Below are 25,000 nucleotides of genomic sequence, written 5' to 3'. Positions count from 1 at the left end.
GCAGGGAGGAAAAGAAAGGCCTCCGATCTTTGTAATACACTCCGAACAAGGGATCGGCTTGGTTTTGCAAAACAGCTGCGTCTGAGTTATCAAGTGTGCTTGAAAGAAGGGGCTTGAAAGGCACCGGGCGACACGGGATTGGATCTTTCCCAGCTGTCAGCAGGAATTTCACTGGAAGACAGTAAATGAACAGCCCTGGAGAAAAACAACAATTCCTCTGCAAGGCTGGGCACAGGCTCCACTGGCGGTGCGAGACACAGTACATCTTGCTTGCTTACATCCTTTAAGGCTAAGGGAGTAACGGTGTCCCGTGGGGTTACATCTGCTGCTGCAAATTTATCTGCCACGGGTAAGCAAGGACACGTTAATCAGCAACTACCCGTTGTGGTGATTGACTTAAAACTACAAATTCTACCTCTCAGCTTGGATTTCTGTCCAAATCTTTCTCATGGAAACAGTCAGATAGCTTAACCATGACGAGTGCTGGTATTTTGCCATTAGCAAGGGACCACGTAAATAGCAAAGGCAGCCTCTGTTGCTTTTTTTGTCATAGATGAACCTGTTCTCCAAGAGTTACCCAATTCCAGGAAGATAAAAAAAAACACCAAGTTTTTGTTCCCATCTCACTTTCGTTTCTCATCATTTGGGAAGGTGAAAGTGTCGCTGGCCTCAACAACTTAAAGCATTTTGAGCGCTTCAAACCGCTGGCAGGGATGTAAATTGTCCTGATTTTTTTTTTAACCCAGAAGGGCACAGCCGTGCTGTCAGGAGGTTCAAGTAAGCAATCACGGTTAGGTACCTTTCTAAACATGTACTAAAAAGATTTGCACGCCTGCCTTATGCTAGAAATGGGGGAAGAAGCGCTCGCCCAGTCCAAGTTTTCATATGCCATACAGGCTGCTATAAACCACAACAAGCCTGTCGCTTAAGTAAGACCTTACCTGATGAAGGCCAGGGAAGGCAACAGTGAGCTGAAGAAGAAATACTGCACTGGAGCCAAATAGGAAAAAAAATTACAGCTAAGGCGAAAGGAAAGTGAAAACAAACTGTTTGGTGATACTCTGACGTTAAGACACAGCGGACTACGTTGCGACGCAGGACAACCGACCTCCTTCGCAAAGCTGATGGGATCAGCCCAAAGCCCAGAGCTGGAGACCAGGCCCAAGGCTGTTCCACAGGGGCATTAACCGGGCTCGTGCGAGTCAGCGTTTTGCTGGGCGAGGATTTTGGGAGCCAAGTGCTAGCATGATGGCTGGCTATGCAAGAGCAAACTGTCACAGCTTCATGGTATGGGGGACCCATGTTTCAAGGATGGGCTTGGCTGCATGCCCCATTGGAGATGACTCACCCGTCACCCTTGAAATTTTTTTTTTTACACACTTTTCAAAATAGTTTATTTTCAGCCCTTTAATGAGATAGTCTCATGTCCAGAATCTGGCGTTCCTTTTCTGGCCTTGATAGGGCATGGGAAATGGCTTCTTCTAAGGCCCCGCTCTCTGGAAATTGTGCTCCAGCTTCCATCCTCCTCCATTCACATACAAACAAAGCAATCAGCATCACTAGACAGCTCTAAAAATGCTTGTGGCTGAAGATAAAATGGTAAAATAGATATTCTCCATCTTACGCCTTGTGATCTTTGCTTATATCCATCTGCTCAACACTTTCTGTTAAGACACTAGGTCTGGCCAATTACTCCTCGCTCAATCTACTGTGGGGTATTTCCGCTTCTGAAATGGAAATTAAAAGACTCGCCCAGTCTCAACGTGCAGATTTGAATTTCAGACTTCCTGAAGTTCAGGAGTATTACGACTTCGTTTTAATTCAGCCCACAGTAATGCAGGACAGTTTTGCTTGCTTGTTTGTTTTCAAAAAACTTGTTACTAAGATAAGAACTTACTCAAGCAAGCATTTGCAAAACTCAGGTGTTGATTAGGTGTCTTACATCCAAAGTTTTCCCTCTGGCATAACCCTACGATGTACGAGACCTGAGTTTCAGAGCTCATGAATCTCTTCAACTCCTTCAGAAAGAAGTGGCAGATGGAGGTGCACAGCTACTGGAAAAATCACATTCTCTGCACATAGGTGGAAAAATCCTGCTCCTGTTCCACATCCAAATAACCTCCATAAATCTCCTCCGCTTGGAACTTGAACAGTCCTACGCGAGCAGTATTCAAGGAGTTACGTGTAACGTGTACGCATCGTGTTGAAGGAGCCATCTCTGCTTCAACAGCAAGCTCCGCGATTACAGCCCACCCCACGTCACTGTTGGAGGAGACAGGCGACCTGCCAGCCCGAAGTAGGCAGATCTTAGGGGAAATTAGTGATCTTAGTGCTTAGGGGAGCCAATGAAGATGGACCGGCAGCCCGAGCGCAAACTGGCCGTGCTCCAGACTTAAGATTTATTGCGAATGTGTTGAAGAGCCATTGCGAAAGCAAGTCCCTGTAGCTACCTACCTCGCCTTCTTCAGCTTCTCCAGAAATAGTGAATCCTGGGTATCCGTGAGTGACACGAAAACACAAGGACTAATCCAGTCCTTTCACTATTTTGTAGCCAAGATTGAGCCTGACACACGCAACACCGACAGAGGCAGTAGCCCGGGGATGTGCAGCTTCTTTCATACAGAACTAGTTGCCTTGGCAAATGACCGGGCCAGATTTTGTGTGCACATGTGCGGGGTTTTCCAACCAGGCAGGAAAGTGGCTTTACTCAGCTGGGTAAATTTCCACAGCATAAACATGCTTCTCAAAAGCCAGCCTCTTGAGGTCGGGTTTGAAGCACGGACAAGAGGAAGTAGAGAAAAGTGTGTGCTGCTTTAGCAACTTGAAAAAGGACTTTGATCTCCAGAGCTGACAACCTAACACCTCCAAGCAGCAATACATTTCACAAAGCATTTTATTTGCCTTTTATATACTGTAAGGCACACAGGACATCAGTTGAGGGATAAGTACCAGATACAGAGCACTGTCATCCTCTATTGCTTATTAAAAAAAGGAGTTATTTCCTGCTCACGGCTCAAGAAATAAAGCCAAAAGATATAAACTGATCACAGAGCAGCAACATCAAGCGATGGCCAGTGCAGACCTAAATGCTCTGCACGCCACAGCATCTAAAAGATTGGCCTGGAAAGATCTAAAGAAAGCAATAACATAACAGCTTGAACCCCAGTGAAGCAGAAAATGATTTATGACCAGAGCCGGCATGGCTTTAACCCTTTGAGGATTGAAAGCTATATAGAAAAAAGAGTTCAGCTCTGTGACTTCAGGTGGACCTTTTGTAACAGATGAATCACGGGGGCATTCAGAAGGCAGGCTTCTATGGCAACTGTGGTCAAAGCCCATTAAACAGAGCAAGAGAGTTAGCAAGGTCTCCGTTACACAAAGTCTCTTTCCGACAGCTTGTGGCAGTACAAAAAAGAAATTTCCAAATAAACACTGCTTAAAATGCACATCGGTACACCCAGCACAGCATAAATAGGACTTCATTTAACGTAAGTCAAGCGTTCAGCTGCTATCTGTAGAAATCTGAAGCCATCCTAAAATTTTTGATTGAGAACTACATGCCAGTTATAGGTTGGCCTCTAGAGCATCCCATATGAAATGCAAAGCCCTCATTAAGCTTCTTGCAACTCTGCCTTTGTGTGCAATGGATACACATTCGGAGGGTGCATTTCTTACGGAGGCAGAGTTAGGTGTGTAAAGGTGGGACCTTCAAGACAGCCCTCGGTGGCATCAGCGAGGACAGCGGGGCACAGGTTAGTGCTGAGCACCTGGGGAAAGTCCAGCCCTGCAAAACGTTAACAATGTCACTTGGGCCCGTTTAGACAGAAACAGAGCTCGCTATTTGCATTTGAAGAACATTGCTCTAACAAGAAGGCTGGCTGAAGAGCCTGCCCAGGGCAGTCAGATGAATTCTAGAAAAAGGGAGGCTGAAGGGCTTTGTTCGTCTCATCTTCCAGCGTTAAAATGGAAAAAGGGAAAAGAATGAAAGGACTGAGAGATTTTACAAATTCAGTGTTATGCAACTGGGAGAGAATGCTGTCCCCACCTGTACAGCAGCCTGCTGCTCTGAAGGGGATGGTAAGAAATGGCAAAAAGCTGCAGTAAGCAGCCTCAGCTCCCCCCCTCAGGGTACACCTGCAAAGCCAGCTCAGGTGCCTCTTCGTGGGTCACAGCATAGATTCACCCTTGCTCCTGCCACAGTCCAACTTTACAAATGCTAGCATCAGCCTCCATAAATTCCGGAGAAGGCTACCAGGCTTCCTTCTCATTCCAAGGGCACTTTGAAATGCTGGCTACTGAGGTCTTTCTCCATACTCCTAATTTACAGAGCAAGGCTTTCCACACTGCTCATGTCCTCAGTATACTCACGCTGGTGGCTCGTGCCTCTCCCGGTACTCCAACATGGTGCTCTCGGAGCTGCAGCCATTCCCACTCTTCCCTTCAGGCCCGGAGATGCATTGATTGCTTTTTATAGCAGGGCATATCCATAAAATCGCACACACCCAGTGGCCTCTGCAACTAAAGGTCCCCCCCTAAAGGAGCTAAAGGTCACCCTAAAGGAGCTAACAGGCCACAGCTGAGCCATTTGCAGTCACTGTCTTGGACAGACATTGTCTCTTTTTGGAGATGCTAAAGAGAGGGATCCAAGGGGGTTCACTCAGGAAGAGAGAGATGATGTCCTAAAGCAACTTCTTCTAAACCCAGGCATTGAACAGCAGCATTCTGCACAGGAATGGCTGGTCCCACTTCCTGCTTAATGGCATCTAATTCCCCAAACTTACATTTATGAATACATTCTTACTGCATGTGCAGCTGCCAGCGGCCTATCTGATCAGCGAAGTAGGAATAAAAAGGTCCCCTCTTTCTACAGTACCATTCTCTGATCAGCAGACAGGTTAATTGCCCGCTTTTGCTTCAACTACACATCTAAGAGCCAATGTTTTTTCTGCTTTGTAACTACAGCCTGGCGAGATCAAAGCCTATCAGCAAATATCCTGGGCCAAATCCCCTGCTGAGCAAAAGCTGCTTGCTGCACCCTGAGCACCCTGTTATCATCAAACCTAATTGAGCTGGGCAGCAGGTTTGGCCCTGGTAAGCCCGTAGTCAGCTGTTTGCATTTTGCTCTCTCAGGTCCTAATGTCCTAGGAGTGCTGAAACAGTCCCTGGGGAAGAAAGGAAGCAGGCGACAAAAAAACAGCACTAGTCCCAGCTCCTGACGTCTTTGGTAACTGAATCTGGCTGGAGGCTCTCGACCAGCGAGCGTGAATGTCCAGCCAGAGTGAGATTTTGCCTCCAGGACCACCTTGCTGGAGGAGCTGAGAGGTGAAAGAGGGAAACGCTGGAGAACGCACGGTGACATGTAAGCAGGAGCTGTGGACTACAAGTTCTGATGCTAAATCAATCCAGAGAAGAAAAGCTGAAGGATCACACGTGGCTGTAGGTGCTCAGGAGTCAAGTGTTGCTGCCAGGTTACTGGAAGAAAGCAGAGAAGCAGAGGCACTGTTGCAGAGATTAGACACCAGTGGAATTTCAAGCTGCTGTTATTCCCCTGGAAGGAATTAATCCATATTCATCTTGGAGACCTGAGAAGAGTGCTAAGCTACCACCACAGGTAAGTTCTTGTTAAAACAGCTAGTAGATGAGAGGATAAGAAACAAGACATTATTGTAGCCAACGAAACAGCCTTAATTATAGTGATCTTTTGTATTTAGCTGCATCCGAAGGTACCAGGTGAGACTGCTATATGCAAATGGAAATAAGATGCACTACATAAACAGCGAGTAAGCGCACAGCACTTGGTTCACTGCAGTAACACGCCAAGCACACAAAAAAAGATAGGGAGAGATTATAATTTTCATTTAACAAATGTGACAACAATTAGCTAAACTATAGGGTGGGACAGCAGCTACTCAAAAGTCGTGTTTAAAACCCAAGACAAAGCTAGCAATCCAGCCCATATCATCTTTATGCCAGTCGAATGCCTTAACCAACCTTTCCAGTCTGTAGGAAACCACATACGGCTGGGGATGACAGCAAAGAAGATGGGACCTTTCCTAGAAAACCATGGCCACAGCCTTAGAAACTTCCCGGCAAGCAGTGACTATGTCAGGACACAGCTGGTAAATACACAAAGATGTTATAAGCAGGGTCCAACACTTAGCACAGTATTCTTTCTTCCTTTTCATGAGTGCGAAGATGTATAGCTACGGAGTGGAAAGACAAATCCAACCCCCCCGCCTCTAAAACCCTCCTCTAGATAACTAAAATAATCCTGTAGGCTGCCAAAGGGGGGGGGGGGGGGGAAGAAAAAAGGTCTGTTCCTGTTAGAAACTTGCGGAAAATCACCAGTATTTCCACCATTTTCTGCACTGTCTCACTGCAAACCGGAAAGCCTCAGCACAGTGCTCATCGCTGGAAGAGCTCTCTTCTGCACTGATCCTTGGCTTTATCAGCTCCTGAACAAAACCACGTGGAAGAAGAGAGGAAGTGCATTTTCCCCCACTTGGATATTTAAGGCATGGTGCACACTTGAAGGATAGTCCATCGGCTGACCATAGAAATAGAATGCCTCAGGCCTTGCCAGTTACCCCCAAATCAGCCTTAATAGCAAGCACTGGGAAGGTAAAAATCAAAGAAAGAATGCTTCTAGTACAGTCCCAATATTAATACTACAGCTATCTTGTTTGGAAAAAGTTGTGGAGAAAAGCAAATGGCACTAATTTCTCACCCTACTTTTGAGCATATCCATGAGACACGCTCTGTTCATCCAGACAAGAAAATCTCAGGACCCAGACCCTCACACGGAAACCACCCCGCAGGCCAAATGTTCCCACGAGGGATTATTTTCAGAGACCTTTGCCCTATTCAACATACCTTGGGCAAAGGCATCTCCCATCCAAAGGCTAAGCCTAACTAAGAGCTGTCTAGCACTCGGCTAACTACGGACAAACATTCGGCATGTTATATGACTGTGCATTCCTCTCCACTTGGCAGGATAAGGTGCACATGTTTTTTACATTGAAACAGAAATCCCCATTTCCATAAGCACGAAGAGCCAGACAGCGTACATGCACGCAGATCACAGGAGTATGCGTCATCACCATCACTTGCTGGATGTTAAGGAAAACAACACCCTGAGAACTAAGGCGGAATTAGAGAGTTTGGGGTGCAAGAGCAAATCCCTACCTTGGGCTTGTAAGAATACTGCAACAGCTATTCCAGTGGCAATGGTAGGCTGTGGAGGTAACCGATCAAAGCGCACATCCTGAGAATAGAACAAAACCAAATTCCCTCACCAGAGCCATATTTGATTTCGCAACTGATCCAAGTAGCTCATGTTGCATTTATGGCATTGAGCATGTGGCTTTTCCCAATTGCCCAGACAGGATAAAGGTGGCAGGATTCCATTTAATGGAACAACAGCTTAGAAAAGCAAAAGGCATTAGACAGATGGCCTCTGGATGCACTGGACGGTGCCTCTGGTAAGACAGCACTGCGGAATTTCCAAGTGGCATTCCAAGAAGAGGTCTCAGCCTCGTGAGCAATACACCAAAAATTACTTCTTACCGCACGGTTTGAGCGAGGGACGGCAGGCAGCTGCTGCAGGAGCAGAGAGCATCAGCTGGGGCCCGCAATGTCCCTTTGCTCTCCTGATACAGCGAGGGAGGAGGACGCTACTCCGCTCTTTGTCACAGAACAGCTTTCCCCTCCTATTTGTCTGACACCGTGCCAACGTCTTGGACAAGGAGTTGGCATGCAACATGCACCAAGCTTCCGGTCATCTGCAACACAAACCATTAGACTACCAGCCTTTGTTTTTGTAATCTTGGCAGGATAGCAAGCCAAAACCAGGGATCACCTCAAGTCCTTTTCCTCCCTAACATAGTTAATAATTGAACTCTGGAGGAAAAAAAAAAAAGACTTCCTAGATCCCTGGCTCAGCCACTGTACATGAGAAGACTGCTATTCAAACCACAGTAATGTTTTCCAAAGTTCCTTGGAGACTTGGGATTATAAGTGCAACTCTAACCTTTGAAACATTTTACCCACAGCTCCATGAAATCCTCCGAGAACAAGCATGCAGGCCCTTGCAAAGTAAACAGAGATGTTGCATTTCCACCGTTGCTTAACTTGCACAACTGCAACTCTCTTCAGGTTGATCCACATATCCACAGGCAACGCGCAGCAGGCAAAGCTCTAGGTGCCCGCACAAGGTTGCTAAAGAAAGGGTCCCCTTCAAGGCACAGCACAGGACCTTCCCAGCAAATGGGCATATCTGTACTTGGGAAATGCTGAATACCTCCTCCCGCAGCGACTGGGGCAGACGGGGGGTGTTATCAGCCGGGCATAACACCGGTCCTGCCATGCTAGCAAAGGCAACGTTACATTTGAGTGCGAATCCCTGCCTGGGGACATCTTTATATAGGAGCACTGAAAGGCCCCGCTGGGAAGAACCAGGCGGCCTAGCTCCACTGCCACCAAAGTCTGCAAACCCTACTTACTCATGGGCCTTTACACACCCCGCCTTTCCACAACAGCTCCGTAGTTCTCCACTTTCAGCTGTTTTATCCTTGACAGCCGAGACCTACAGTAAGGAGCTATTCCTATCTTCCTTCTACTGACGGGGGAACAAAGGAAGCGAGAGATTCAGAAATACGCAGAAGGTCAAGGAGGAAGCGTGTGACAGAGGAAGGAGTTGCATTTGCTTTTCTAGGTCCAGGACAGATATCTCACCATAGGCTAGCTCTCCCCTTGACTTGACTGGGTGGGAATGAAGCCAGCACCGAGCGCTCTGGAAATCCCATCACGAATGCTTCCTTCACTTAGATGTTTTAATAGCGTTCACATCTCTCCGATGAAGACGTACTTGCTGCAGCCAACAAACCCCACCAGCACTCTTTGAAGGAGAAACGAAATGCTTCATTAAATCAAAAATTGTTGAGAATGCAAATCAGGAACAGAACATACAGGTCTAGAGGCAAGATAAGTAATAATTCATGAGCAAAATGCTATGTTTACGCAACACTAAGGATGAGATTTTAATTGCTTATTACTCTAATTGATTTCATTCAGTTGTTATGGCAACTTTCCCCTTTTAGTATATGCACTACACTAAATACTTACAGGATTAAGCCATGAAGTAAGGCTATGTGACACACCACAGTTGCAACATGTATTGTAAGAGAAATAACACTGATTATCTGCTCATATGATACATAATAGATAGAGACCATAGTTAGAGCTAACACCTTCTAGTCTAATGTTTTATCATTATACACAGTTTCTCTCGGCTGTCCCAGCTGATGACTCCCCATGCTTACCTCCACCGCTAACTATTCTCGGTTTACACTACTCAGCACTCTGCTTGAGCAAAAACAGTGGCCATTTTGTGAAGCAGCTAGGTAGTAATGGCAGTTTTGTCAGCATATCTGTTCAGACATTCTCTCATCTATATTTTGACTCTTTTCCGGAAAAGCTTTTACACAACAGGAGTTCAGAGCAAGAGCTCAAAACCTGACAGTCGAGACCTGAAGTCAAAACCCATGCCTTGTACTGTTTGGAAGGTGGTATGCAGTTCAGATAACCAAGACCACCCAGCACAGGCTTTGCTCAGCTGTACTTACACCTTACTTACACAACCACTCCTATTTCTCTCCCCTGCCCAGTCCCTCCCCAGTGTTGGTGGAACTGCTGCTCGTGTGTAAACACATCCACTAACTTGCGCACAGCAATCTCGCTCTCCGAGCGTATGTATGCTAGGCGAAGCACGTTTTGCTGGTCCCTGGGGTACCTCCTTAAAAAATGTCTTTTGAGTCACCCATCTCACACGCATCAAGTTTTTAGGGAGCTGAAGACAGCAGCTGCGAGTTAGATGTTGATTGGAAACAGAAACACAGACATTTCCCCTTTTGAAAGGCCCTGTGCAATGTACATGGAACAAGAAGCTGCAGAAGCTGGCTCCTGGTCTTGCTACAATATCTACGGATTCACATTTTGCCGAGCTTGGAAGCCCTGATAGTTAACCGGTATCACAAGAATAAGGCATTCACCTATTAGTCCAGCCCCTTCACAAGCAAGCAAAGAAATGGTATGAGATTGTGAGGCAGCGGTGTCTTTTAGATCAACTGTTTCCTTTACCGCATGGTTCAGCCTTTCACGCTACAGTCAAGCGCAGAGCCTGCTCCAAGCACTGACCAACATATTACTTATCCCACCAGAAAAAGCAAGGAGCTGTTAAGGTCCGGGGTCTGAACCCACGGACTGATTTATGCTGAAAGGCTTTATCACTCCGTGTTACTTTTTACGTAAGCAAGCGGTGAAGTCGAGCTTCCTGTTTAAAAGGCCGTTGTCATTATTTAATTACGGAATGACAATTCACTAGGAAGAGAAGCGGTTCCACGACTGATCCCTTGCGGCCCAGTTCAGCCACAGGAGAGCAGGTGAGGGGCACGATAACATCTCGAGATCCTCTCAGAAACCAGGGCTCGTCTACACCCATGTGAACCTTCAGCTCTACACTTGACACGGGTTAAGCAACACGCTATCTCACAAAGGCACAGGGAGCAACACCCCAGAGCTCATACGAAAACCCTACAAGCTAGGGGCTGCCCCTGGGGACATCTTCCCCACAGCAACATTCCCTTTCAGCCCCCCCAGCCCCCACCCAAACCACTCTTACTGACACAGCAGTTATGAAAATGAGCACGTATTTAAACTCTTGAGACTGCCAGCATTCCAAGTTTCACCTCGCGGTACAAGCAAGCCCAAAACAGCATTTAAAAACCACGCACAGCTCTGCTGTTAAAAAACAAGCCAACCACCAGCATTTGAACAAAGCCAGGCAAACCTTTGAGGGATACACAGCTATCTGACCCGGCAAAAATCAAAGTTGAGCCTAAATTATCAAACCACAGAAGTACACCTGACAATGTTCTTGCAAGTAAATTTCTTTTCATGCTGGGACAAACTTGAAAGGGGCTGAATGGTGTTACCTCAAGCTTTATTAAACAGACTGATCTCACAAGCTGTTAGTGAACCCGGGGACGTTGCCCTGCCTTGCCAGGCTTCCCACCTTCCTAACAGCCCACCTACGCAGCACACGCATTATCTGCGAGGTGGTTGCTGTACCGAGGCGACCCGAGTGGGCACCTTTGAAGTAGAAGCTGAACGTCTTCGCTGCAGCAGCTTTCACGTTCAAAGCGGTCACAACAGCCAGCAAGGAAGCCATCGCTCTTAAAACATTACAGTGCGTGTTTCGAAGGTGAACGGTTCTTCCATCACATAATTGACTTTCAGTGGTGTATGTGAGTTGTTGGATGGAATTTCATACAGAAATTAGGAATATCAAGTGTCCATCCCTCATCTGTTCTATGTGGGAAGTGAGAAGCCTTGTAGTGTTTCTGTATTTAAAAAATAGCTACGAAGGCCATAAAGAAAAAAACCTGAGGATTATTTTAACAGTAGCAGTGGCCCTATTCTTCCCACACGTGCTCCCTGCACTCATAGTCAGCCTCACAGCACCCTACTCATTCCTAGCCTACACACCCTGCCCTCACATTGGAAGATCCGAGGCAGGATCTCCCCTCGCAACAGCGGCGGCCAGAGCTGGAAGGCAGGCTGGCTTGGCGGAGCGAGCACCTCTGTGCTTTCTCTCACTCCATCCCTTGCACAAGAAAGGAAAAGAACAAAAAGAGGGAAGATCTGTGTCAAGCTACAGGGTGCAATAGGTCTGTCACGATGCTTACAGCCATCTCAGCAGGCAGCTGAGTGCAGGTCCCGACTCCCTCTTTCAGTCTGGCTAGGGCTGGGAACATCTTTCCAGCCAGAACCCTTCCCAGCCTCTTGCTCCTTAATTTTTGCAACACAGGCACCATTTGGAAATACTTTGGGAAGATGGGCAGGATGAGACAAAAAGGAAACTAGCTCAAGTTTGCCTTTGATGAGTTATTGTGGGTGTTTCGGATTGCCGAGATGCAGACACATCCCGAGACCAGGTTTCCCTCAGAAGACTGGGAAGGGCAGCAACCACAAATCCAGCAAAACCCGGAACGCTTTGCCTGTCGTGACCCCCTACCTTATCCACTAGCGGGAGCTCCCATTTGCCAGATGTGCAAATGCGCCATTCCCAACACTCATTCCGGCACAACAGAGCCCAGCTGCAGCTGGGTGATAAGCGGAAGATACCTCGCACTAGCTTCTAAAACTGATAGGAGCAAAGCTGAGACGAGATTCACATCCAGTAGCAAGCCAGACAAGAGTGTCTCCTCTTTTTTTTTTTAATAAACGGAAGATACCTCGCACTAGCTTCTAAAACTGATAGGAGCAAAGCTGAGACGAGATTCACATCCAGTAGCAAGCCAGACAAGAGTGTCTCCTCTTTTTTTTTTAATAAACTGCCTAACAGAACTTCTGGGGAACCTGGAACACAGCTTCAGTACCATACAAGCTATACAGCAAAAAAAAAAAAAAAAACAACAACCAAAAAGCAAGCCAAAAAGCTTCAAGTAACCAACCGTAACTCACACCAGTTAACAAATACAGCACTTGGTTTATTTTTGTTCTCAACAAGACTCAGTAGGTTCGTTACCTGTAACCGAAGTAACTCTACTTCCGAAGTGAGCTTCCAGGCGCAGAGACTTGCGGCAAGAAGTCTTCACATGTACAGCATTTATATCATACACAGTACACAATAAATTACTATCTACATGCAACATACCTACAAAAAGTTACATAGAACGTAAAAAAATACAGTATTTTCTGCTCATTTTTTGTTTTAAATTTTTTTTCTGTACATTTTTTTTCATTTACATTTTTATATACATTTTTGTAAACTTTTTGTGTTTTTATAAAAACCGAAATCACATAACAGTTAAGAACTTACGGCAGTGCTCTTACCATTCTAAAATGCTTGCACCTACAAAACAGCCTTTAGCTTGTTCGCTCCTTCATTCCTACTTTGGCACCACACTTCACACCATTATTCTCAGCTAATTAGCCCGCTCGCTACCTAGCCACGTTCTCAATACGGAGAAACGCAATCGTACTTCAGTTTGTGCTTCGATAAAAGAAGTTCAGTAAAAAACCATTACATCAACTACTTCATCAACGTCACATTTACCTGATATTACTGCATAATATCAACTTTTCCTGCACTAACTGCTTTACATAAGCATGCAAACAAGTCTGATTATGACTCAATCAATAACATGAATATACTGCAAAACAACTACAAGGGTTAACTATTAAAAGGAATGTAGACTTATCAAGGTTTACCATGTTAGTAAGTCTCAGCTAAGAGTATGGATTGACATGTTAACAGTTAAGATTTTAAAACACACTGAAGTACACAATGCGAATTTCAGTGTGAAAACATCTGTATTAACGAAAAGATGAAATTACTCCCTGCCACACTCGTTATACTGCCCTTTAGTGAAAACTAGCAGTGACTGGAAACCTCCTTCTTGCCATGCATACTCCTGTTGTGAAACAGGGATTCCTGAAGTTTGTAAAAACCAAGGTCTAAAGAAAAATCTGCTTGGAGTACACAACTCAAGAGCCTGGTGAAAAGGAGCGCAGCACATAAAGCCTTAAAGCAGTTTCAGTATTTGGCCCATTTGACGGTAAATCATTTCAGCCTGGTGCTATGCACACGTATCATTCCACTTAACCTACTCAGCCAATTTGATCTAATCCCAAACTAAAGGGTGGAGGTGCCCTCAAGAGGACTCTGGTCCGACCTCCTGCTCAAAGGAGGGTCAATGCCAAATTCAAACCAAGCTCGGGGCTTTGTCACGTTGAGATCTTGAGAACCTCCCAGAACAAAGACTGCACAGCCCCTCTTGGTCCACTCTCCCACACTGGATGGTCCCCACGGAGCAAACTTCTTGCATTAACTGAGAGCTTCACATTTCAATTTAACAAAAGCCTCGCATTCTTGCTCCACGCTTCTGTCAAGACCCTGAAATCATCTCCTCCTCAGCAACCTCCTGTTAGATACCAAAAGGCTGCTGTTCAATCCCATTTTCTCCCCCAAAGGCCACTTTGCCAGGCTAAATAAGCTAATTTCCCTTAGCCTCTCCTCACAGGTCCTGTACCCCAAATCGCTCAACCATCTTGGCAGCTTCCTGTTGGACTTGCACAAGTTGCTCAACGTCTTGAGCCCAAAACTGGACATTGTTCCAAATGAGAATGAATGCCAAGTCAAGGAAGAAACCTACTTCGCCCAATCTATTGGCTATGCTCCTGCTAACGCAGCCCTGGACGCCATCAGCCTTCACTGCTGCCAGGCCACGCTGCTCACGTGTTTGGCTGTTAACCGTTTTGGACCGCCGGCAAAAGGGCTACGTTTTTGCTTGCTGACAGAACTATACATGAACTTTTTTGCTCAACTGGGGACCTGAATGGGATTTTTTTTCTTCCTTAAAATTACAACAACAAAAAAACCCAAGGCAGGCATTCAAAGCATTGATATACCACAGCAATTCTTGCCTTAATAGAGTTTACAGATTACCACCTCATTTATTATTGCCAAAAGACTCTATGGTGCCTTAAAAATCTCAACCTAATACAATCGAGACTTAAATGCTAAGACCTACAGCTAAGAGTTTGCCACTTTGTTTTAGGTTTGAGTTCAAAGAAGAAGGTGCCTTCCAGATCACTCGGAGGGGAACTGCTAAGGCTTTCTTCTCCACTGCTCATATCTTCACAGGAGTCTTCACTAGAAGAAGGAACAGTAGGAAAGGTAATTTAAACAAAGCGCAGCCCCTTGAAAGCAGCAAAGTAATCCTCAATCCTGTGTCTTCCTGCAAGCTGTTCTGTTCCTAGCAGAGCATCCCAGATCTAAACGCTTCTCAGCACTAAGGTTTAAAGTATAACAAGGTACAGTTTCCTTTCTTCTAATGCCAAAAATCTCCTACTAACTGAGAAGCCACTGTTTTGAGATAACAAATATAAATTACTTTAGAAGACTTAAATGTTTTGCAAGCCTCCCTGCCTTAAAAAAAGGAATGCCCACCCCCACCCAGCAAAGCACTTGTACTTTGAGCACCACAATGACAGTGCCCCCTTTTTTTTTTTTTCTAAGATATATTTTAAGTCCACCAGCATTTTCAAACTAGCAGGTTTTTTCCCAAGCAGTAGTGAATAAGCCTAGTTACACAGAGTTGCCATGACCATTTCCAGAAAATGAAAATACCCAGCAAATCAACCACCTGGTTTCAGTTTTACCAACCTCTGACTCTCATTGAAACATCCACCCTCCGGTATCGTTGGCAACTCAGGAACACTGTAGTAACTGTTTTGTAGATTCTGGGCTGTACGTCTCGAAACAATCCAAACTAGCTTTTTGTGATCAGGCTTGCAACACTCAGGAGAAGAATAATCTGCTAGGCATTTCGAGACCAGTTCTCTCCAGTAAAGTAGGTCACTATCACTTATCTGAAAAGCAAAAAAAGAACCTATTTAGTCTATTACACACAGGCTCTGAAGATAACCTCTCCCTCCGTTTTACCCTCCCGGAAAAGACTTTAAAAAAAATATCAGTCAAAACACAAGTGAGTCATAACTGGGATACCTTTGTCAAAGTTGGGCTGCTTTTGAAGGTGAACTCCTATGCACCTCCTAGAAATGTCCACATTGAAGTCCGAGTTGACAGTTTGCCTGTCAGTTGCTGTTAACAGTTTCATTATCACTTCCCAAAGGAAAAATGAAACCAAGATTATTCCATTCTCAAATGGAATAATCTCATACTTTAAGGATCTACTTACAACCCTCAAGAAACTGGGTTAGTTCAATTTGACTACAGGAGTGCAAAGCTCATTTTAGACCATCAACCAGTACAGCATGCAGCTAGAAGCTATAAATCCAATGGTAGTTATTCAGGCAAAAAGAGTAACCCGGCTCAGCAGTCATAGTCCTACGAACCAACTGGAAGTTTCTCTAGAACACACAGCCAGAACTGTACAAGTTAAATCAGCTGCTTGTTAAAGCATGTATTGTGTAGGCATTAGGTCAGCATTTCTTCTGATTTTATACATTTAAGCCAGTTTTTTAAACCATAATCCTTTTTGCTTGCCAGGCAGCTGCCAGATGTGCCCGTGCAAAATGACTATACCTGACCTCATTCTCTAAGCAGCAGGGTTTTTTTGCATTTGGCATTCTACCAATCAAACAGCATTAGCTACAAGAGTTGCAGGCAGATGCTTAAAGGCCCATTTCACTGCTTACTTCAGCCGATGCCAGACAGTACCTGTAAAGATTGTACACCGACAGCGGGGGTCCCTTAAATATAACACTGTACATCGGTAACTGCACCAGCCCCAACAACTGGAAGAACAATCCACAGAAAATATTTACCTTTGAATGCTTTTGAACACGCAGAAGGATCTCAAACAGCTCAACAGATTTCAAAGTCTGAACTTCTAGAGTGAGAAGGCACAAGGCCAAGACAGATGGCTAGAAGGACAAAAAACACTACTCAGCATGACATGAATCAAAACCTACTCAGAAGTCAAAGCGAGCTACTTCTACTTACTTTTGCTTTAGAAAAGACTAGACGACAGTTGCAAGCTTTTAGCTGTGCTTCCAATTTGTCGAGATTCAATACTTCTTTCCTGTAAGACACACAAGGGAAGCAGCATTTGTATCAACAAGCATTCACTTGTCAGGAGTAAAAACTAAGAAGCTGCCTCCTCTACAGCCAATGCCATAATCATTTAAGAGGCAAAGAGAAAAAGGGCTTAGCAAACATCTAGACCACCACCAGCATGCAACTCGACTCACCTTTCTGAGGTATGACAGAGTACAATAGTATGGTACAAGTGCAAGAAGGTTAAGGCAGTAGTAGCTTTAAATTCAAAGTGCAACTTTTCCGAAATAATCTTTTCCATCCGTTTCAGGTCAGACACAGTGCATTTACATTGGCTGATCCGGATGATCTCATGAGCAGATGGAATATTGCATTCCTCTTCAACTACTCGGGCAGCCAGTTGGAAACAACAAACTCCAATGCAAGATAAATGCTTCGGTTTCACCTAAAAATACAAGGAAGCACTATGAGTACCTCCCCCCCGTGAACACCGTGCTTATCAAACTGCAACACCAACAGCTCACCCGGCCTAGGTGAACTGTTTTGAATAGTCACAGTTCAATAGAAAGAGAGATTCGCTTATCTCAACTAGACCTGACATTGGTCAGCTCATACACCTCACCTAGTCATGATTAGTTTCAGCAAAACACAGCTGGTAGAGCAAATAAAGCAGTATCAATCTGCCACAGCTAAGTCAGAGGAAGTTTGACAGCTGAGCACCCTCTACTGAAATTGCTCCACATCACTACCCAACAAATAAATTGCAGTGAGAACTGTAATACCCAGCTTCTCCAAGCGGCAGTGCTCACTTACCCCCCTTTAAAGCCTATACAAATCCAGCCTGAGCCCGCTGTAGGCAGTCCTATCCCTCCGCAACTCGTTCCTACCTCTGCTATTCTCTCCCATGTACCAGCATAACATTTTGTGCAACCTCAAGGACAGTCAGACCAGAGAACTGATGCAACTTTAGTTTTTCTGCCAACTTAATAATGGGGAACTGGTTTAGGTTAACAACTTGTCTGCCACAAAGCAGCACAAACACAAAAAGAAAAACATCCAGGAGATGATTGTTTAGTATTACTTCCAGCGCTAAGCTAAGCTTTAACACAGTACCTAGAGATAGTCTGCAACACAAATTGTTTTGTTCCTTCTTAATTCTTCCTTTCTTAGCCTTTCACATCTACGTGGTGAAGGTTACAGATGAGTTAGAGGAAATAAACCATGCTGCTACTGGCCTTTGCAGGGAAAAAAAGGCCATAGCATAGAACAGTTAAATCACATCAATGTAAGCTCATCTTTCATGTAAGAACTGTACTCAACTTCAAGTTTACAAAGGAGGACTTCAGAAATGTTGCTAGCACAGAATGAGGCAATAGCCACAGTTATCTCATAGATCACAACCTTCCCCTTTTTGTCAGACAAGTTCACAGGAACAGCTGACACTCTAGCAGGTCCTCCCCCCCCAAAATACCTTCATAAGAGCCAAGAATCTGTCCAGAATGTTAACAGCCAAAACAAACGTTTCAGTTGCAAAACCGAAAAAGTTGGTCAGACTCCAAAGATCTTCCACCTTCGCATTCCTTTGTCTTGGACACAGAGAATTTTCATTCTATGACAAGAGAAGCAAAATCAGAGTTATTCAGCAGCAGCAGTCATGACCATGACCACTCGCTCCCTAAGTCATCTTTTACTTAGATCAAAGGGAAGCAATTATTTTCTTCTGTAAATGCTTTATTTCTCACAACTTAAAAAAAATCAGCTGAGATACCTGAGACTCAAAACACACCCAAGGCACACATATTACAGCCAGGTCCTGAGTCTCACTGGTGCAATACCCAGCACAACCACATTTCCAAATACGCACTTGTTATTTTAAGACAATAGTTACCAAGTGCATGCATACACAGCGACCTTACGGAAACAGAGATGACCAAACTCTGGTTATTCTCCTCTCTTCCTGCATGTCAATACTTAAGCGACACATGTTCCGCTTTCAAAATAAGCAAGCAAACTGATTTCAGTGACTTTTTTTGCTAAACATTAAGGCCCTTTCCAAGAAACTCACAAGCATCCGAAGGAATGTAAGCCTGCCCTAAACTCAGTAAGGAAGTCTGGTCGTTAATGTGACATGTTTATGCTTAGTTTCTTTTTCGCTGTTGAGCACTGAGCATTTCTAGGTTTGCTTCCCTAGACCCTGCTCATGAAAAGCTGGTCATTTCCCCATTTGTTAATTGCCTATTTGACATCCCAGCTTTCCTGCAGTGGTACAAAGCTCCCGAGATGAAAATAATACCCTTCTCTTGGTTCTGTGTCCACTCGAAGTTTAAATAATAAATATTAAACGCCTAAATATTGTACTTACCCTGCAGATCATAGTTTTTTGATAATGTAGCGTATGTTAGTAACTACAGATTAAAATAGAGCTAAAACAAAAGGCAGGCGGCGTTTACAGAGGAGAGAATTAACTTTCCGAAGTTAACGCACGTCTCCCTTCCAGCTCGGAGGGTTTTTTTAAAAAAAAAACCTATTTCCTGCCCTGAGCAGGCTGCCTCCCCCCTAGCCCCGCTCCCCCCCTCACCTCGGCGGCACATTCGATGAGGCTGAGCCCCTTCTCCCGGGGCTGAAACCGCCCCTCCTGCTCCAGGTGGAGATTCAGCTGCTTGAAAAGCCACAGCACCTCGCTGCTCATCTTCTCCCCTGCCTCCGGATCCTTTTACCTTCACGGGAGACACGCATCGTCAACAGCTGGCAGCTCGCCGCCCCCCCACGCCGCTCCCCGCCGGACAAAGGGAGCCGGGCGCCTCTCACCCCCCCCTCGGAGGAAACCCCCTCCCCAACACCGGGGAAGCGAACAAAGGGACCCGACGGGACGCCTCAAGGAGGGGGTAGCCCGACCCTGCCGACACACTCACCCGGGGCGGTGGTGAGGGGACACCGGGCCCCCCCCCGCGGCCCTCACCCCTCGGTTCCGCCGCGGCGGGGAGGGGGGGAGGCGAGCCCGGTTCCCGTCACCGCCCGGACGCGGATCGGCTCCGCCGCTGACCCCGCATCCAGGCAGGGCCGCCTGCGCCCCCGCCCGCGGCGGGTCCCGCTCGCCTCCCCCAGGCAGTCACGGCGATACCCGCGGCAGCGGCACCATCCCCGGCCCGCAGCCGCCGCCGCCGCCCCAGCCCCGCATCAAAATGGAGGCGGCGCGGCCCCGCCCCCTTGTTTTTGTTCTGGCGGCCGGCAGATGGCCCCGCGCGGAGCGCTCCCTGCTAGGCCCGGCCGGTGAGGCGCCGCGGTGAAGTAAAATAGTCCCCTTCCAACCGCGCACCGTAGGGACGCCCGGAGAGAGCGCGGAGGTCAGGGAGCGGCTCGAGCAGCCAGCGGCGCTCCCGCTCGCCGGGAAGCGGGGTGGAAGCGCGCTCTCCCAGAGGGAATGCTAGGCCGCGGCGGAGGGAGACATGGAGAGCCGCAACACTCCTTTAAAGGGCCCCGCGAGCAGAGGGGCTGTGGCGGCTGACGCGTTTTAAAAAGTCCGCCCAAACCCTCCCCAGCTCTGATTGGTCCGCGCTGCCCAGCCGCTGATTGGCCGGCAACGCGCTTTCCCCCCCACCCCCCCGCGGGGGCGGGGGTGTTGTTAAGCGGCAGCGATTGGCCGCCGACCGAGGCTGGGTCTCTCCCGATTGGCCGGACGAGTTCTACCTCTGCCCCGCCTACAGCTGCTGGGCCTTGGCAACCGTGACAGCTCCTGAAGGGGCCGCGGCCGGCGCCCAGCCCGGCTCCACAGCAAGGGCTGCCGGGCCCCGCGGGGCTCCCCTCGGGCTCCCCTCGGACCTCCCGTCCCCACGGCTCCCCTGCGTTGTAATAAAGACGAATGCTGACCTGCTGCCCCGAGCGGGGCGGCCTGTGGTGGCTCCTCGCCCGTGGGTGTAACTCCCGGGGGGGGGGGGGGGGGGGGGGGGTGTCTGTGTGGGACCCTTCTCCTGATGCTGCTTCTCGAGGGTTCAAGTCGCCCATCCGGATGTAAAAGCCCCATTTAAAAGCTTCACGAGTCAAATTGATTTACGGTCTGGTGTTCCAGAGCTTTTAGGATGCGCGCTTCCGAGCTTCTCTTTATAATCGCAGTCCGTTTGTGCGGAGGCTGAATCCAAGGCCCGATGCTTCAGGTGGAAAACGGCTCCCGAGCCCCTCGCCAAGGCTGCATCAAAGGGCTTCCTGGCCGGCAGCTTAACGGAGCCCTAACGACAAGATAAAACAGGCTCCCGCAAAATAAATCAGCCTCTGGAGGAGTTGTGGGGCTGTTTCAACGTGTTCCGTCCGTTTTTCGTAGGCAAACACAAAGGAACAAATGTCATAGGACAAAACCAACGAAACCACAGTGACTCGTGATGTGTACGTACCAGAGACAAAAGTCTGCGGTGGCGACTCGAGCAGATTAGCGTTCAGTTTGATTTAGTGAGGTTCCGCAGTTTCAACAAACAGAAAATGTTTATTAAATGTCGCAGTCAGGAAAAATAAGCCGCCTTCTCTACAATGTTGCTATGCCAATCTCTATTTCTAGGAGCAGTTCCTGTCTGCTATGCCAGCGATGACAGCCAACTTTTTCAGCCAATTTCAGCCAATTTCAGCCAATTTCTTCAAGTTTATTCTGATGACAAGCACTCTTAGATTCCCATAAACATGCACAACTTTTCCTCGGGATATTCCCGACACAGGCCAGCGCTCGTGTAGGTTCCATCAGATATATCTGAGCACCCTTAAAACACAGCATCCCCGCAAGGTGAATGAACCGGGATGCCGACTGATTTTTTTTTTCTTTTTTGTGACTGAAGCCAGTATTTCAAGGGATAAAAGGAGTTTTAGGCTCAGAAGTAAGAGTTGTATATCTGCTCCAGTTTGAACAACGATTACTGTTAATGGAGTTGACGTCAAACTGACTCCTCACAGCGGCGTCATCTAGGTGAAGTTTATAGGATGAGGCTCCAAGCTCCGGTCTCTGTTATCTAAATGCCCTCAGCAGTCCCTTTTTTTTTTTCCCCCACATTCTGAAATGTTTCTTGCCATCAGAGAGATGGAGTGTGGATGTTCTTCCTCCTCCGGCTGCTGCACATAGTGGAACATACGTTTCGGTTTACCTAAACAGCAAAAAAGGTTCGTTTTGTAAACACGTAGCGTGACAATTCTAAAAATGCCGATTCAGACATCTGCTTGAACACACACATTCCTTTCCCTTTACTAATTTAAACCTAATAGAACACTCTGCAAAATTATCATTCATATATCATGTCATTTGAGGGGGGGGGAATCTGTTATACGAGCACAGCTCAACAGCGCTTTCTCTGCAGCCTTGCAGCACAAGGGCTCATTTTCTACGTTGAGAGAAGGATTCCTGCCCCGTCTTTGTTCCTCTGTAATTAACTGATTTGTTAAAAAGAGCTGAGTAGGATTGAGGAAAAAAAAAAACCCCAAAACCCAAGGATCTTTACTCTAAGTGATGCAGTCATCAGCTTTGGAATTATAAACAGGGAAAAGTAGTCTGCTCCCTGTGCTGTCTGGACCTGGCAGAAAAATCAAGTGGTGTGGGCAAAGCAGAAGTCGAGGTAAGGTCTAGAAATACAATCTAGGGGTTTTTTTCCCTTATGCAAGGAATAATTTTCTTTCAATGTGGCATTTATTTGTGATTAAGGGAAGCATGTATGTGGGGGGAGAAATGAGAAGTGTTTCCAGTATTACGCGAAAACACAATTTATCTATTCTGTAACATGCTGGGCTTTACAGAATAGCAATTCCTTCCTGACATTCTTTGGGAACTTAAAGAGGCAGTAAGTGAAAAGAAAGTTATGAATTCCTTAGCTACAGATGCTATAGCACTCATTATTTAGAAACAGTGACGACAGCCTTTGAGAGGGGAATTCTTGAGTGATACTGAACCGGAAGGCTGGTGTGAAATCAACAAAAAAAAAGGAATTAAAACTGGAGGAAAACCCATCTGAAATCTTTTGGGATGCTAATAAAAGGGAAGATTTATACTTCAGCCTTAACTTCCGTAAAACAAATTTTAAACTAAACGACAAAAAATATTTGTCGTTTATTTGTTGAGACGGGAGACTTTTCAATGCCATCAAATTAAATAGGTATTATTTTAACTAGCCTTGCTAAACTACCTTCCCATATGGCTCAGCAAAACTTGTCCCGGCACGTCTGCACGGCAATTCATCGGCAATAGTTATGGATGGCTAATAGCTGTGTATCGACTGGCAGGCGATGATGTCAGAGACGTTAATTGGGCCTTGTGGCATGTGGATTTCCAAACTGAAACAGGATTACAAACCTTCATGATTAAGGGACACATGGTAATTAACAGTCTAGCCACAAGCAGTCCGCCCACTCGGCAGTTGGACACCCAGGTAAGAACAACAGGGGTCACTTAGAACAATACTTTCCTTTGAACCACTTAACCAAAGGGCTCCACGAGCTTTACGGCCGCTAATTAATCTAAGTGCCCCACTGCTATCCCATTATACTGCTATGGAGGACAAGAAAAGCAGCAGCACTGAAAACGCTGAAAACTGGAAGGCAGAAGTCACAGAGCTGGGACTACTTCTCTTCCCGAAAGACCAAACTGCTGCTCGATGATGATTAGGGACTTAGCACCTAATCCTGGGGGGAGAAAAAAAATGCGTCTAGTTTGGCCAACATCCTCGTTTTCCGCAGTGATGGAAGAGATAACGGCTCACACGCAAATTAGTGTTTTCTTCAAACGTAAGTCTAGCTCATTTGAGAATACGGGTAAAGTATCAAACATCAAGAGAGCCTGTGTCAAATGAGATTAGCCCTAGAATCCTTCCCCCCCTTGAGAGCTGCTTATTCTTTCATAACTCCTTAAGAGGCATCATATGAATCGAAAAATAATCTCTCTTTTAATTAAATGGGATGATTTGACAGTTGGGTGTTTTCTGTTTAACTGAGGGGAGTAAAGGTAGGTTCTTTAAGCAAATAAAATAACCTCAGTGTGTATATTTTACTCTTATACAGAAATATACATATTAGAAAACACGTATAAAGGCTACATGCATATGTATATGTACATACATATACACGCATCTGAGAAATATTTTGCAGATTCTGTTGCTTTTAGAAGCAGTGGGACCAGCACCCGGCGATAAAAGCTATCAAAACTGAAGCCTTTGCGTAGGCTTCCTCTCACCAGGCCCTCTGTGAGGGAACAAGTCTAGGAGATGAACTGATTCCTAAATCTGCCAGATTTTAAAACTTGTTCCCCTGACAGAAGCCCCTGAAGGAGAGCAGCGTTTGATCCTCTAGTAGCCGTAGGCGTAAACGTGCCCACCGGCACAGCTCCTGTCTTCAGTACAGAGGAGCGTAATTTCACGCTTTTCACCTTGTGCTCGTGGAAGTTGGTCAAGTTCAGCATTCATAAATAAATTAATTTATTCAGGTTTATTACGTGCTTTCTAAAAGGCGGAAGGAGAGCAAGGCTCGCCGATCAAGGATTAATGCAAATACGAGGTTGGTGTCGGGGAAAAGGTTCACTGGCAACACGAACAAATCTGGAGGCAAGCAATGGCAGTGCACGTAGGTCTGTCTCACTGACCACACCCCGAGTTCAAAATAGCTGTTGAAATTAGGAAGGGAGAGTGCAGAAAAAAGAAACCCATCTTGTTTGCTCAGGAGAAGGGAGCTATACTTAGCAGGAAATATTTTGAGCTGACGAGACCCAAACACAAATCAATGGAAACTTAGTAAGTTTAGGACAGACCGTAGGCTGTTAGAGATTGTGATTTTTGTCCTGCTGCTGCAACATACGGCAAACCGGCGCAGAAATGGCATCTAACGGTGTTACTGGCTAAGCGAGAGGAATTTCCATTACAAGAGGAAGCTCTCCACAAAGGGAAACGCAAGTTACCCTCCCCAAGAAAATTTATAACAGCACAGCCGTGCCGTTTCGGTGTATTGCTTTGTTTTGCAAAGGCAAAGTTTACATGTTTTTTTGACGGGCATCCAGCGACGCTTTTCAGACGCATCCAGAGTGAGCCTGGAAGCGCCGTTTGTTCGCTGGGATCCTTATTAAGCTGCGACGCCTGCCACACGCGGCTGACTGCAGGGCACCTTCAGCCAAGCAGCTTGCATTTTTGGGACAGGCCAGAGGCAAAGAACCCTGGTTGTATACAGAGCTGGTTATATATACACCCTAGAACTCCAGTGTCCATTTAGAGGAAGCATCTCTCATTCTTGTACATCCTATAGATATTTACATATATAATTATGCATGCATTTAAGCTGTTATAAAGCTGCCATGTACTGACACCACATACTTTGTTTACTGAAAAAAAACCCCTACCATATTTATACCATTATGTTCGTGTAAGTACCCCTATACCAGCACAGCTGCATCAAAGTCCTGGGACAAGA

General features: G+C 46.2%; 1 protein-coding gene across 2 annotated transcripts; it reads right to left on the bottom strand.

The window, feature by feature from the left end:
- Window positions 1-12,527: 12,527 nt before the first annotated feature.
- CCNG2 (cyclin G2) lies at window positions 12,528-20,478 on the bottom strand. Of its 2 annotated transcripts, none has more exons than XM_075708794.1 (8): window positions 20,453-20,478; window positions 19,164-19,302; window positions 18,057-18,194; window positions 16,780-17,030; window positions 16,532-16,610; window positions 16,354-16,452; window positions 15,230-15,435; window positions 12,528-14,716 (listed from the first exon to the last, which is right to left on the bottom strand). In XM_075708794.1, exons 2-8 carry the CDS (start codon window positions 19,272-19,274, stop codon window positions 14,584-14,586), a joined length of 1,017 nt encoding a protein of 338 aa, XP_075564909.1. In that variant the 5' UTR covers window positions 19,275-19,302; window positions 20,453-20,478; the 3' UTR covers window positions 12,528-14,583. The 2 variants fall into 2 exon arrangements, with proteins under 2 accessions (XP_075564909.1, XP_075564908.1); XM_075708793.1 differs by lacking the exon at window positions 20,453-20,478 and adding an exon at window positions 19,498-19,533.
- Between the last annotated feature and the right edge of the window lie 4,522 nt (window positions 20,479-25,000).

This window comes from Pelecanus crispus, chromosome 4, assembly GCF_030463565.1.
Source record: "Pelecanus crispus isolate bPelCri1 chromosome 4, bPelCri1.pri, whole genome shotgun sequence".
Classification (NCBI taxonomy): domain Eukaryota; kingdom Metazoa; phylum Chordata; class Aves; order Pelecaniformes; family Pelecanidae; genus Pelecanus; species Pelecanus crispus.
The sequence above is the reverse complement of the archived record's forward strand: the minus strand, read 5'-3'. Positions and strand labels throughout refer to the sequence as shown.